The sequence below is a fragment of the Brassica napus genome, chromosome A4 (genome assembly GCF_020379485.1).
Source record: "Brassica napus cultivar Da-Ae chromosome A4, Da-Ae, whole genome shotgun sequence".
NCBI lineage: Eukaryota > Viridiplantae > Streptophyta > Magnoliopsida > Brassicales > Brassicaceae > Brassica > Brassica napus.
The window spans coordinates 1371916-1387419 of record NC_063437.1 but is presented as its reverse complement, the minus strand read 5'-3'; the positions used below and the strand labels follow the sequence as shown (position 1 = coordinate 1387419).

The 15504-nt window shown below is 28.6% G+C and overlaps 1 protein-coding gene across 1 annotated transcript; it reads right to left on the bottom strand.

Annotated features, from left to right (window-relative positions):
* Window positions 1-365: 365 nt before the first annotated feature.
* On the bottom strand, window positions 366-9589 carry LOC125608257 (mucin-2-like). Its single transcript, XM_048778326.1, has 2 exons — window positions 7124-9589; window positions 366-2207 (listed from the first exon to the last, which is right to left on the bottom strand). Exons 1-2 carry the CDS (start codon window positions 7148-7150, stop codon window positions 387-389), a joined length of 1848 nt encoding a protein of 615 aa, XP_048634283.1. The 5' UTR covers window positions 7151-9589; the 3' UTR covers window positions 366-386.
* Window positions 9590-15504: the final 5915 nt, after the last annotated feature.

Sequence of the window (15504 nt, the reverse complement as noted above, 5' to 3'; positions counted from 1 at the left end):
GGAGTGAAGTTGTAAGAGGTCAGTCCACAGATCATTTCTCTCTTCCGCAAGATTTGAAGCATACACGGCAGTATAGTAGAAGGGTTCTTTGTTGGGAAGGGTCAACAGGCAGGTTAGAGTTTGCCTGCTCTGATGAACAACCTGAAGCTTCAGAGGGTCCTTCCAGATTAGGATGATTCTGCCATCAGCATCTGAAAGGTGGTTCGAGACATAGTGCCAGCCAGAGCATAACGTGGCCATTAAGTGTAACAAAGAAAGTTCTTTTATATGAGATTCCAAGATAGCCCCGAAGAGCGGTTTATTAGTATGAAGCCAGTCTACAAAAATCCGATGTTTATCCGGGTCATTTAGACCACGGATGTTCCAAAAAAAGAGTTTTACACTCATTAAGAAGAAGTTGGGGGATCCTCATTCATAGCATGAGAATCAAGGGACAAAAGCTTTTTAGGGCAGTTTGGGGAGGCAAAGATATCAGGATGGGCTTTGGGAATTGGTGGAAGTGTAAGGATAGGTTCAATTGGATTTGGTGGAAGAGAAAGGGTGGATTTAGATGTATGAAGGATGAAAGGGTTTGGGCAGGTGTTTTTAGAAAGGTGAGGGGGCGATAGGGTTGGAGAGGAGCGGGAGCGCTTAAGAGAAGGACGAGGTGGGGGCTCTGGGGTGGAGGCTAAAGTCAACTGATAGTTTAAATGAGCAGGAGAGAAATCAGTGGGCAGATTGATTAAAGCATCAAACTGAGAGGAAGTTGAGATGGGGGGATTCAAAGGCTTGGTCTGAATGGATTTTTGGACAAAGACAGCAGATTTTTTTGTTTGGTTTTTAGCTGGCAAGGGACGAGGATTCTTTGAGGAAGAGGTGAAGGGAGTTTTTTGGAGGGGAGGAGCAGGATGGGGGGTTTTCTGAGGAGTTGGAAGAGGAGGGGGAGGAGGGGTATAGAGGAGACAGTTCCGGACAATATGCCCAAGCTCATGGTAGTGGGAGCAGGTCGGGGGGGTCCAGGGGTAAGAGACTTGGACTTCAACTACCTCACCGCTCTGGCGCTCAAATTCAACAACAGACGGGAGCGGCTTAGTCAGGTCAACTTCCACTTTCACATGGGAAACAGTGAGACTCACAAGGCTCCTAGTGAAATCATCAGTTTCTTTTGGTTCTCCAACCAAACCTGCAACTAAACTAAGCCCTTGATTGTAGCGCAGGTCAAGAGGAACGCCTATCAAGTGAGCCCAGATCCGTATTGCTTTCAGTGGAGGGGTAGACATCGAGTGCTCGGAACTCCATTGGGCGGTATGAAACATAGAGTCTCCAACATACCAGATACATTTTTCAAGAATTTTTTGCCTCAGGTAATCACTAGGAATCCTGACCAGAGTAGAGCGATTTAGTGGATTGTTATGAATTTCTAACTTTTTTCCTTTTCCCCACATGTGGTTGAAGACACTCTGGATCTGGTTAAATGGTGGCGGCTTACCATTGTAGTAGCAGACAATAAAATCCTTGTGTAATTCAGCACCTTTTTCAAAAACAACATCAGGAATTAGGACTCTTGGGCGTCCTGTCTCTGATATGGTAAAAGGCGCAAGTCTTTGGAGGGTTTTATCTTCAGAAGCTCTCAACCTTTCTACAAGAGAGGGTGTTTGAGCTTGAGGGTGAGATTGGGGAGGAGGAAAAATAGGTGGGTTTTTTTGGGTTGCTTCAGTCTGGACAGAGGAAGAGGGGGGTATAGGAGAAACGGCTTTGTTGGTAAGGAGGGGGGAGGACGATTTTGGTTTGTGGACAGAGAAGTCAATGGGGTTGGAGGTTGAAGATGGAATAGTTTCAGGAGAAAGGATGGTTTGAGGTATAGATCCAAAGAGGGGACCAGTTTGAGTTAGAGGTAACAAATTTGAGGTAAGACCTTTTTGAGGGCCAGTAATGGTGGGGCAAGTTTTTTTGGGTGATTCTGGCTGCAGTGTCATAGTGACATCTAGTAGCACAGTCTCAGCAGTGGAAGGAGGAGGAACCAAAAAACCTTTGAGATTAGGGTTTTGGCCAGTTTTAGATCTAGATTTGGAGGGAGGGGAAGAGGATAGAGGAGGGTATTCATGAGGAGAAAGAGGGGTGGAAGGGTCAGGGGGATCGGGAGGGAGGGACAGCGGAGGAGGGGGTTCACCAGCGGCGGACAGCGGAGGGCACAGGGCGGAGGCTGAGCCAGGCAGCTTCCAGGGGTTCTGCATTGGGAACAGAGTCAGAGAGAGTTTGACTTTTTTTTATATTCTTGTACTGAAATGAAGCTTTAATGATTTCCAAATCGCCAATATTTCTAAAAGATTTATTAAACCAGCCACTTTGTGGCCTTAAAGCGAATATGTAAATCTAAGACCGGGTCTGGATACCGTAGCATATCACTTGCTCTGGACACTGTATCAAATCACTGATTCAAATATTTTAGAATGCGTGAGTTGTAGATGATAAACAAAAACGTATTATTTTTTATACGTACGGTTTAAATTTGACTTTTTTTGTATGGGCTTGATCTCAGCTTTATTTTTCAGTAGTCATACTGCGTCTGCATGGCTCTTAAGTTTTTTTTTTGGCGTAGAACATGGCTCTTAAGTTTCAACCAATTACATAGCAAAGCGAATGAGGAAATTTAGTTTCATAATATATCATACAAAACAATAAACCCAATTGTAAACCTTTTTTGCATATAAGACAGCCACCATCCCTTCATGTCTGGTAATAATTATTGGCTTTTTGAAAGGTTGATTTGTTTTGTTTCTTAGCATTTAATGGTTTACATTGATTCGTTACCTCATTCTCTTTTCGGGGTAACAAAGTTCAACTGGTTGCTTAGTTAACATCTAAACATATATTGTATAGTAATGCAAACCTAATTAATGTAATTTGCAATTCTCTTTTCGTACACAGTTTTTTATTGGAAAATATATAAGTAACTATATTAAGATCCGCGCCTTGCGCGAAATGAACATTATATATATATTATTTTATATATTATGTGTTTATAACATATTATGAAATAATAAATATATATTAAATAATTAAAAATTTATTATCTACTACTTATAGAATTAAATTGGTGCGAACATATAAATAAATTTTATAAATCGAAATTTTTTTTTTCTATTTGATATGATATATAATTAAATTTAAATGATAGTAACATATATATATGGTATATTTTAATATTATTATTTATTAGATGATGATTTTTGCTCATATTTGTTTTTTATCATTTGTATATGTTATAGCAAAAAGTCTTAATTAGTGATAACAAAATTTTCACAGTGGGATTATTGGTTTAAATAATTTATAATAATTTAAGAAATTAAGTTGTCAATATTTTTTCAATTTTTTTATCAAAAAAATGTTCAAAGTAAATTTCAAAATTAAGATATTTATGTATTTTTATATGGCATATAGTTTAATTTAAAATGATACATATATTTATATATCTTTTATTTTTGATACTTATTAAATGAGACTTTCAACTTATATTATTTTTTAATTATTTGTATCATGTCATAACCAAAATTTTAAATCATAGATCACAAAATTTGAATGTGAAACTTATAACAGTTTTAGTAATTTATACTCGTTTTTAAAAATTCAAAATATAATATATAAATAATTTTTTAATTTTATTATATGGTTACTATGATTGCTTAATTTATTTTAATAGCTTAAAATTAAACAAATATAATAATAATACACACTTATTTTTATCAAATCTTTATTATTCAAAATCCTTAATTGTCATATATACTTTAGCCACATTAGGCAATTTTGTAATCTTATTTAAGGAAATAATGAAGCACATTAATAATGTATTTATTGTGGTTTAATAAAAAACTTATTATATATTTAGAGAGACCAACCTATTTCTCTAAGGATTCTAAAAATCATTCTAGTGATGACACGTGGCTACAAAAAATGTTGCAATGCTTCTCAAATAATATATAGGGGATAGTTGATAATCCGCGCGCATATACAAAGTGAATTTTAATTACTAATATTGTTGGATATTAAATTTGTTCATTCTAAAACAATTATATCGTGTCACAAGTTCAAAAGATGTTACCTATTGTGGACCTATACTGTAATGATGATGCATATCAGGTCAAGGTATTGATAAACTGGTTTCGTAAAAGCTCAATTACGAAATATAGAAAAGACAAAAACTGAAAGTACTGACTTGTAGTCGAAAAAGAAATTAGGGTTTTGGTTGATTTTAGACTTATTTGACTCCCCACATGTGATTTCTTGTTAAAATCTACAATATTTGTGCTTACAACATTGTTTCGGCTAACTCACATATATTTTGTGTTTCTTTTAATTTCGCGCAAGCTTTTTTCGGAAAACATGAGCTTCGATCGATTGAGAAAAGATTATGGCAGTAATACATCAACAAACACATGCACATTGCGCGGGATGAACAATACATATATAAAAATTATTTTTACATATTATTATTTATTTTGTGTTTATTACGTATTATAAAATAATAAATATATTAAATAATTGAGAAGTGAGTAAAAGTTATGTACATAATTAATAAACTGTAGTAAGCACATAAAAAAGGAAAACCATTGCTCACAAATTATTTATTTTAAGACTTTCAATAATTTTAGTAATTTATAGTCATTTTCAAAATATTCAAAATATAACATATAAGAAAAAAAATCCAGATTTGTTATTATATGGTTAAGGTGATTGTTAATTTTTTTTCATAATATAAATTAAACAAAAATGATGGAGGATACAAAAACTATTATCAAATCTTTATTATTCAAAATCTTTAATTTTCATATATTTTAATCGTATTAGGTAATTCTGTAACTTTTATTTAAGGAAAAAATGAAAAATATTTTTATGCACTACTAATCAATTTGAAAGTTAATTTAATAAAAATATAATTTATAATTAGATAGACCAATCTATTTTTTTAAAGATTTTCAGAATCATTCTGAAAATTATTCTAATGATGACACGTGGCTACAATTAAAGAATTTTTTTTTTTGGTCAAATCTGTTACAATTAAAGATTATAATGCTCCATGATTAATATATAGAGATATATGCTTAAAACCGAACCCGGTTCATGAGGACCAGTTGAAGGTAGCTCTTTGCGACCAGTCAAAATGGCTATATACAACTGGATATAACGAGGACCAGATATGGAATCTCTTCAGTCATTCCATATGATCAAATGCTTTAAGTTTTGTTTGTCTCATGGCACACCGATTTATTTTAGTTAACACCTTAACATTATAGAGAATATTGAAATTTATCTAGCGTGAGATGTTAATGTGACACCAGCTTGTCTAATAAATGTTTCTCCAATTAAATGATTTTATGAATGGACCCCGATAGTGTTCCATGTATGTAATGATTTAATGTAGACCTTTAGACAAAATAAAAAAACTTTAATCGGGTTTAGATGTTGCCAGAAATCATAGTCTATGGACTGACAATTCAGCACTACTTTCCTGCTTTTTAGAGGTAAACCTTCTAAAATGTGTTTTGAGGATTTATATCAATTGTAACTTGGCTATTGTTTGTGGGTTTCCACGTCTAATTTTGGTTCATGAATTCTCTTCTCGTCTGATGGTCGATATATTGTTCTTACTTCTTAGTAGAGTATACTTGTTTATTAATTTTGTAATTATATGTGATTTTTCAGTGTTTTGTCTTCGTCTTACAAAATATTAAAAATCATTTTTGAGAGTTTATTCATTTTTAAAATTACTATCAAATACAATTTTTCAGATTGTTGTTTTTACGGTAAAATGTTCAATTTTAAACTAATTTCGCGAGTTTTTTTACAGAATACGAAAATATAATAAAGAAGGCATAAGACTGAAAGCTAAGACAAAGAAAAAAAAAACAAAAGACTGAAACAAATGACAAAAAGACACACACCTAACTATTATCAACGAGTTCCGATAGAAAAAACCGATTCCAAACTAGGAGATTTGGACATTTGTATTTTCAGATTGTTTTTCAGATAAGTGATCAAAATAAATGCAATGTTATAATGATATATGTAGCTATAAATTTTCTAAAATCCTCATATGCACCAATATATTCCAAAAATCAAAGTCTTATATAATGTTTAATATAGTTACAACTTACAAAAACAAATTTCAAGATTTTAACCGTTAAAACCAACCAAAAAAACTTTCAGTGATTGTTTGATTTTTATACCAAACTAAAAATTGATAAGAATTTTTGTTAAAGTAAGTCGAAAAAGACCATTCATGATTTAAAACTTATTTTATTAATATATTATACTACTCCGATTATTATATACAAAATATCTTAAAATAGCCCAACAAATAGTTTTTGTTTTATTCTAGATTTAAAAATAGCACAAATTATTGTGTGAAAAACTTGGTTATCCCCTAAATGGATTACAAACTAATTAAGCGGAAGTGCTGTGTTCGGATTCTCCTATTATAACTTAATGTTTGAATTCTCTCCATTATGAAAATTTTTAGCCATTTTGATATTGAAATTTACTGTTGGAGAAATATTTTAAAACGATTGCTATTGGATGAAGTATGTGAATTACCACATACCATATCAATATATTTGAATCTAAGTTTCAATACGAGAAGATGATAGTATGTTGTTATTAAAAGGACTCATTCTTTTTGGGATTCTCTGTCACATTTCTTAGAAAACAGGTTAATAGGTTTCTGAATATGTAAAGAAACGTACTTAGAACATTTTGGTCATTGATAAAAAATAATCCTTTTGATCTTTGGACAGCAATCCTATTTAGTAGGATAATTGTATGTTTTGTGTATGAGATCGTATTAGGAAAGGTGTATATATTCAGCTGCGCAGCGTCGCAACTGTGACTTTGTATTTACTAAATAGTGAACTAAAAATATTTAGTTTTATATGCTTAATTCAACGCTATGATGATCCAAAGCAATGATATTTAAATGCTTAAAAGAAATTTGGAGGAGAGTAGCATATGATAAAAACAAATTTCGGCGTAGGAGCATATAGCAATTTATTCATGGATAAATCATTCCACCTAACGGCTAACGCACATGGAAAAATTCATTCAGAATTAATGAGATGGGTATTATTTTCTCGAAGCTCTTAGCACTTACAATATTTAATGGTGCTGCACACGTCATTCGTAGTCGTCACTGCTATTCACTGACTTGGACCTGCCGGGAACAATTGAATGCCGCAACTAAATTTCAATTATTGAAAGAGAAGTTCGTGTTGAACAAAAAAGAAAGAAAGAGAAGTACGTAGTTGTCGTCCTCACTTAGTGTGTATATATATATTATTTCAGAATTTCTATAGTGACAAAAACTAACATGATTAGTTTAAAATTCGTATTAAAAAAAACTCAATAAGGTTTATAATGTAGTCATTTGGATTGTAACTGTGTAAAAAAAATGACGACAATAGATAAAGCGCAAGTGGACGTACCATTGTTTTTTTTTTCTTAATGAGATCTTATTCTATGTTTCTTTCATTTTTTTTTGAAAGTTACATAATTAGCTTATAAGAAATTGCATATTTTCCGATGGTAAATAATTTTTATAGATAATATATAAAAGCTATAATCTCTGAAGTTTATATTAGCGTTCAATAATTGAGAAGAGTTATATTACATAGGCTGATTGCATGTTATATCGAATCAAAACCGTGCTCATTGGCTTAAGAAAAAAGCTATTGCTCTATGCTCTTTTTCTCACATGACAAATTTTAATGGTTTTAACATTTATTTTTTAAATAACTCAAATGGTTAACCAAGTAAACTTTACTTCCACATTTACAATAATCAACTAATTAATACTTATCTATATTTATTTGGTTATATTTGTTTTACACCATATTTATTTCATGATATTTTATATTTTAAATTTATTTATTATCATAATTTCATTATATTTTGACGATTTTGTTATTTTTTTGTCTTTTTATAAAATACTTTTTCGTTATTATTGTATTTTTACATTCATCATATTAATTTATCACCTGTAATTTTACATACATTGCATATATTTAAATTGACATATATAAATGATAAAGATGTTCACAATTACCTATATTTAATCTTATATTAAACTTTTACTATTATAGCTTTGTCTCTTTGAAAAAATTAATGTATATAAAAAGTTTGGATAGATTTATGTTGGTACATTAATTATATTATCATAAACATTTATAGTAAAATTATAAGATTTTATCTTGAGTCTCTAAAGTGCTAAGCACGGCACTATATCGAATTGATGATTTTCAGAAATGCTTGAAATTTATAGTCTTCGCGGTTATGCTTTTAGAAGAAAAAATCAGCTATTTTAGAATAAAAATATTAATAAAAACATAAAAGGTACTTAGAGAGTTCACACGTAGACACTAGACAGAAGTCATAGAACTATAAAGATACATTAGAGTAATTCCAAAATAATCAACGCAAAATGGACCGAACACAGTGGGTCGGTTGGCAAAGGTGACCCAGCATCAAGGTCTTCCTAAAATTGTCAGTACTACCACAATACTAGAAGATAAATTTTATTTTTATCTTATATAGAAGAACAAATTAAAGAAAATATATTCCATTCAATTTAAAATAACTATAGACAAATACGTAAATACAAATTATATGTATATGTATATGAAGATGATTAGCCAAACAAGGAGTCTACAATTTGGGGCCATGAAGATGTCTGTGTCTCTGAGTTGAGATCTGAGCTGGAAAAATATGCATGCCACTAAAGACTAAACACATCGATGCTCTACGTATTATCATTGACTTGTTCAAATCATTTTTTTCTCTTATAGATATTGATCACAATCAGTGATCGTTTTCTACATTATATAACTTTAGCATATACATTTCAAGATTAATCTCAATATCGTTCTGAAAATCAGATCAACAAGACAAACCCTATAGGACTTTAACAAACCAAAAAAAGGAAAACCCTACGATCAAGTTTGTACTTCTGCGCTCATGTGTAAGATACCACAAAATTTGAGCCATTCGTTTTGAACCTAATTTATCCAAAAGTATGAGCGCTTTTTTTTTTCAAATACTCTTAAATGGTTTGACTTACCAAATCAATATTAATTAGCTTCATAACAAAACTAAATATTGCAGTTTAGATTATTGTGACCGTTACACTGAAACAACTTAAAATGGACCCAATATAAAGATGATTGTTGTATACCGAAGACTGAAGCCTAGAAATTGATTGATTTTGGAGCTACTTGTTGACTTCACCTCCTCCATATACCAACCTTTATCATTTCTAAGTCAACAATTAGAAAACACACAACTATTCAACGATTTTACTCCCAACATTTAGTTTATATGAATATAAATCATCTTCAGATGCAAGCCAAGGAATTGAAGAGTTAATCCCAACATATTGTTATTGTATCGGCATTGATATTCAACAGAAATCGTTTATGATTAAGACTTAGTTATACAATATGTTGGTAAGAAAATATAATCTCAGTACATAAATACACATGTAGTTTTATGATCTACTAGGATAAGACCCGCGCCTTGCGCGGGATTAAGTTATTATTTTTATTATATTTTGGAGAATGAAACAATAGTTTGGCTTCATTTGGATTACGGGTGTTCAATCCGGATATCGGGTTGGTTTCGGTTCGGTTCGGTTTTTTCGGTATTTGGTTAGTAAAATATAACTACTATTCTAAATCCATATTTACTTTGACTTTAGTCTTTCACATACTTTTGAAAGATTTCAACTGGACGACTAAATTGATCAGCCAATCTTGTTGCTTTAAATCATTAGTGTTTATATATATATATATATATATATATATATATATATATATATATATATATATATATATATATATATATATTATTTAGTTTGAATATTTATTAAATAATTCATAAATCATTTGTAACTTATTATAACAAAAAAATAATCTATTGATCACAAAATTTTCAGAGTGGGAATATTCAAATTTCTAATAATATATAGACGTTTTGAAAAATTCAAATATAACATATAAGAAAAAATATAAATGTTTTTATTATATATTTAATGTGATTTTTAATATCTTTCAATAATATAAAATTAAAAAAAAGAACTAAGATACCAAAATTGTTATCAAATATTTATTATTCATAATAATTAATTTTCATATATACGTTAATCATATTAGGTTATTTCGTAGCTTCTAATTAAAGAAAGTGCAAAAAAAAATTTGGTAGATTATTTATCAATTCGATAGTTAGTTTAATAAAAAATATAATGTAAGTCAAGATGGACCAACCTATTTTTCTAAGAATAGTATGTTTTATATAGTCATTTATTAAATGAGAATTTATAATCATACAGTTCTATGATCATTCATATCATTTTATAACTGAATATTTAAATCATCGATAACAAAATTTTCAATGTGAAATCTTTAATAAGTTTATAATTTATAAATGTTTTTGAAAATTCATTGAAAGTTTTAATATTAAAATATTTATGTAATCTTATGGTATATAGTATAATCTATATATATATATATATTTTATTATTAAATGATATTTTTTACTCATATGGTTTTAAAATAATGTGTATCTTCTTATAATATTAAATAAAAGTTCATATTAATACAATTTTATGATCATTTGTAACTTATTATGACAAAAAAATAATCTATTGATCACAAAATTTTCAGAGTGGGGATCTTCAAATTTCTAATAATTTATAGACGTTTTGAAAAATTCAAAATATAACATATAAGAAAAATTAAAAATGTTTTTATTATATATTTAATGTGATTTTTAAATATATTTTAATAATATAAAATTAAAAAAAGAACTAAGATACAAAAATTGTTATCAAATATTTATTATTCATTATAATTAATTTTCACATATACGTTAATCATATTAGGTAATTTCGTAGCTTTTATTTAAGGAAAGTGCAAAACATTTTTTGGTACGTTATTTATCAATTCGATAGTTAGTTTAATAAAAAGTGTAATATAAGTTAAGATGGACCAACCTATTTTTCTAGAAATAGTATATTTTGTATAGTTATTTATTAAATAAGAATTTATAATCATACGGTTCTATGATCGTTCATATCGTTTTATAACAAAATATTTAAATCATCGATAACAAAATTTTCAATCTGAAATCTTTAATAAGTTTATAATTTATAAATGTTCTTGAAAATTCATTGAAAGTTTTAATATTAAAATATTTATGTAATCTTATGGTATATAGTGTTTAATATATATATATATATATATATATATTATTAAATGATATTTTTTACTCATATGGTTTTAAAATCATGTGTATCTTCTTATAATAAAAATGTTAAACCATTGATCATTAATTTTTAACATAATAATTTTAATAGTTTTAGTCATTTATTGTCGTTTTTAAAAATTTAAAATATAACATATACGAAAAAATCTAAATTTTATATTTATAGCTAATTTGATTGTTTAATTTATTTTAATAATATAAAATTAAACAAAAAATGATGAAGGAGATATACATTGTTATCAAATCTTTATTATTAAACTCATTAATTGTCATATATATATTAGTCATTTATGGTAATTCCGTAGGTTTTATTTAAGGAAAGAAAATATCATATCATATCATTATATCATATAGTTTGACCAACTTATGTATCTAACAACATATACAAATCGAATGTGGACCTACTTATTTTTCAATTGAATGTAATTGACTACCTAATTGAGTGCCACCTATGCATTGGGGCCTCTTTTAATTAATACAAAATTGAGGTTACATCTTTTCAAATGTTCCTCAATTAATATATAAGGGATTATTATAGACAATACACTATATAACACGGTTATTAAAATAAAGTAAATATTATACATATTTAGAAGAATTGACTGTACAATTTCCGATTGTGGGTCTGTGACGAATCAATCAACGCCTTACTATCCATAAGTTTTTCACCAAAAATGCCAAAGATAACGAAAGGGATAGTCTATCAGTTTTTGATGGAATGTCATTTACAACTTAATCCCTTCCCATCTTTAACTATCAACCATTGAACTATATGTATTAGTTTAAAAAAAAAAAATATATGTATCACTTTCATATGTTACTCGTATAACTATAAAATTCATTGGTCAAGTGGATTTAGATTATTATTAGTAATACTAATATTAATAAAATAAACCAGTAGAGCATTTCATCAGTATTGTTCTTGAGCGTAGTATCTTAGATATGTCATATTAATAAAATTGATTTAATAACTGAAGTTAAATTTTCAAAAAATCAGACCAATAACAAAAAAACTATGTAGGTAAAGGAGTTTCTCAAAAAACAAATTGTCGGGTTAGCCAGTGATTGTTTCTCAACTTCTCTTCTCTTTTTCTTCACCGCATTTTTATTTTTACCTTTATTATGTTATTATATTTTTCAAAGATTCTTCCTCGTTTCCTAATGATCTTGCTCTAAGAAATTCAAGACAGTATATGGGTATACTGGGTCTTCAGGGATCAAGGCGAGGGTTGTTTGTTCTTCACTTAAATTTGCGTAGCCTCATAATCTTGCCTATTCTATTTATGTTGCAACATAATCAGTGCATGTTTCTCACATTTCGTCACATATTCAATTGATTTGGGTATATATATGATTTCACACCTTGAACGTTGCACAGCCTTTAGTTCAAAGTTATATATATATTCAGGACACCAAAGACTATATACTTTGAGTTTGATCTCATTTACAAAAGTAGAAGAGAAAAATTTCAAAGTTGGAAAGGTCGCAAAAAAAAAATTCATAACTTGTTTGTTATGAGCAATTAGGTTTCATATTGGTTAGTTAATTAGTTGCTTGTGTAGAAATCATGTTTGATTAAATACGTAAGAAGTGTTTTTATTGGAGCAAAGAAGAAAAACATGACATTTCAACTCAAACATGTTGTCATATTTAGACTCGAATCTAAATTAATCTAATCAAATTTTCTCTAAATCAATTGAGTTAGCTGCAAATGATACAAATCATTTTCATGTAACTGGTCGTATTCCTAATCAATTAACGTCGCAATATATATAATTTCATGCTCTGTCGGCTACCTTCGAATTATCTTCCCCTGTAAAGTTGAAGCTTGATTATCAGATAATTAAAATTAGAAAAAGCTTTACAAAACTAATGGAGGCTAATGAATTGAATCCAAGGATTGAAATAGATTGATTTGATTCGTTTGCAGAAAAGCACGAAAATGAAGGTTTTAGAAGTGTCATTGGCACCTAACGCCTGTGTTATAATTTGTTGATAAGAATGAAAAGTTGTTAGTCCATAATGTTATAGATATTTCAATATATAAAAAAGGCAAAAATCTTAAAAAACTTCAAATATCCCCTATATATTATTTGAGAAGCATTACAACTTCTTTTTGTAGCCACATGTCATCACTAGGATGATTCTTAGAATCATTAGAGAAATATGTTGGTCCATCTAATTATATAATAAGTTTTTTTATTAAACTAACAATAAATTCATTATTAATGTACTTCATTATTTCCTTAAATAAAATTTACGAAATTGCCTAATGTGGCTAAAGTATATATGACAATTAATGATTTTCAATAATAAAGATTTGATAAAAATTAGTGTATCTTCTATCATATTTGTTTAATTTTAAACTATTAAATAAATTAAACAACTACAATAACCATATAATAAAAAAAATTAGATTTTTTTGTATATGTTATATTTTGAATTTTGAAAAACGACTATAAATTACTAAAACTGTTTAAAGTCTTACATTAAAATGATTACAAAATTATATAAGTGAAAAGTATAATTTAATTAATTATTAAGATTGATATATATATATATATCGTTTTAAATTAAACTATAAACCATATAAAATACATAAATCTTTTAGTTTCAAAATTTACTTTGAACAACTTTTTGGTAAAAGTTTTGAACGAACATTGACAACTTATTTTTTTTTAATTATAAATTATTAAAACTATTAATCTCACAATAAAAATTTTGTTATCAGTAATTTAAATTTTTCTCTATAAAAGATACAAATGATCAAAAAAAACTATATGAGTAGAAATCATCATTTAATAGACATTAGTATTAAAAATATACTATGTATGTTAGTATTATTTAAATTTAATTACATATCCTATCAAATATTAAAAAAAAATTGGATTAATAAAATTGATTTATATGTTCACACCAATTTAATTATATATTTAATAGTTACTGACTTTTAATTATTCAATATATATTTATTATTTCATAATATGTAAAAATATTTAATACATAAAATAATTTTTATATATAATGTTCATTCCGCGCAAGGCGCGGATCTTAACCTAGTTATAGTTATTGGCAAATCATAAAAGAAAATACACTCATACTAACAATGTATAGTATGTGTCATGTGTGGGTTCACTTTCTAGAAGTAAATCTATTTACAGAATAACTTCTTCACTCAAATTGGAAGTGGTTCGCATATCAAAAGTTTAAATATTTTGGCATCGTGTCAAAATGATCGAAAATATAGCCCTTTTTAGCAACCACCGATGTTTTGTTTTAGCCATCAATTTTTTCCTCGGCTATATATATTCTTATGATTGTGAAATTAAAGTTCTAATAAAATCATGTAAATAAAAAAAAATGTTGTTTAAAAATTGATTAATCTATATGTGAATTTAGTAGATCAAAACTATCATGTACACTGTCGTGTAACAACTTTAAACAAAATACATTTGTATATGCTTCTTAATCATATTTGTCTTCTTTTTATGTCAACTAAATAATCATATTTGTCTATCTCTCAGTTACGGCCTAAAAGTAGTTTTCTATATATTTAAAAGTTTCCATCTCCTTAGATTACCATCGATTTCACGAACACTGAATTCGATGCACCTAGTCCAATCAAAACGTTCATAAGACCCCGAAAAGAAAGTTGTAACATGACACAAGTTGATGGAAAAACAAAAACTAATAGGAATATATTCTTAGGAAAGGAAAGGATAGTCGACAATACTAATATAACTGATTATTGAATTCAAGCATTAATAGTATTTCTTATTCTTACGTATAATAATAATGAAAATGTCGACAGTAACACCAAGTTTTTAAAAATGAACCCGATAACGTAGTAGGGCACACATTGTCCTATGACATATCAAAGAATGAATCCTTTTAGATGGTTTTATATATTCTTTTATTTCTTTCATCGGGTCCACTGGGTCAAATATAAAACCCCCACTCTGTTGTGGTGGCACTCGAGTCGAATTCTAGTGCAGCAGAGTTGACAGCAACCATTTGCTCAAAGCCTCTTGGCATACAAGAAACGGTTTAAGCAGATATTCAAGATAGATAGACCTGGACACATTTACCCAAAATCGAGAAACCAAACCATATTAAACCGGAAAATGAAAACCAAACGGAATTTCATAAGTATCTAAATCGATGATATATCTTTTAGAGTCCAAAGATGAATTGACTGAACCGAACCCAAAAAAAAAA

Excerpts from the sequence above, each read along its gene's own strand:
- LOC125608257 (XM_048778326.1), bottom strand. The coding sequence starts at position 7,150 with ATGACGTGTGCAGCACCATTAAATATT. Across the intron at positions 2,208-7,123 it reads GTGCAGCACCATTAAATATT|AACCCCTGGAAGCTGCCTGG; the intron begins GTAAGTGCTAAG and ends TTCCCAATGCAG.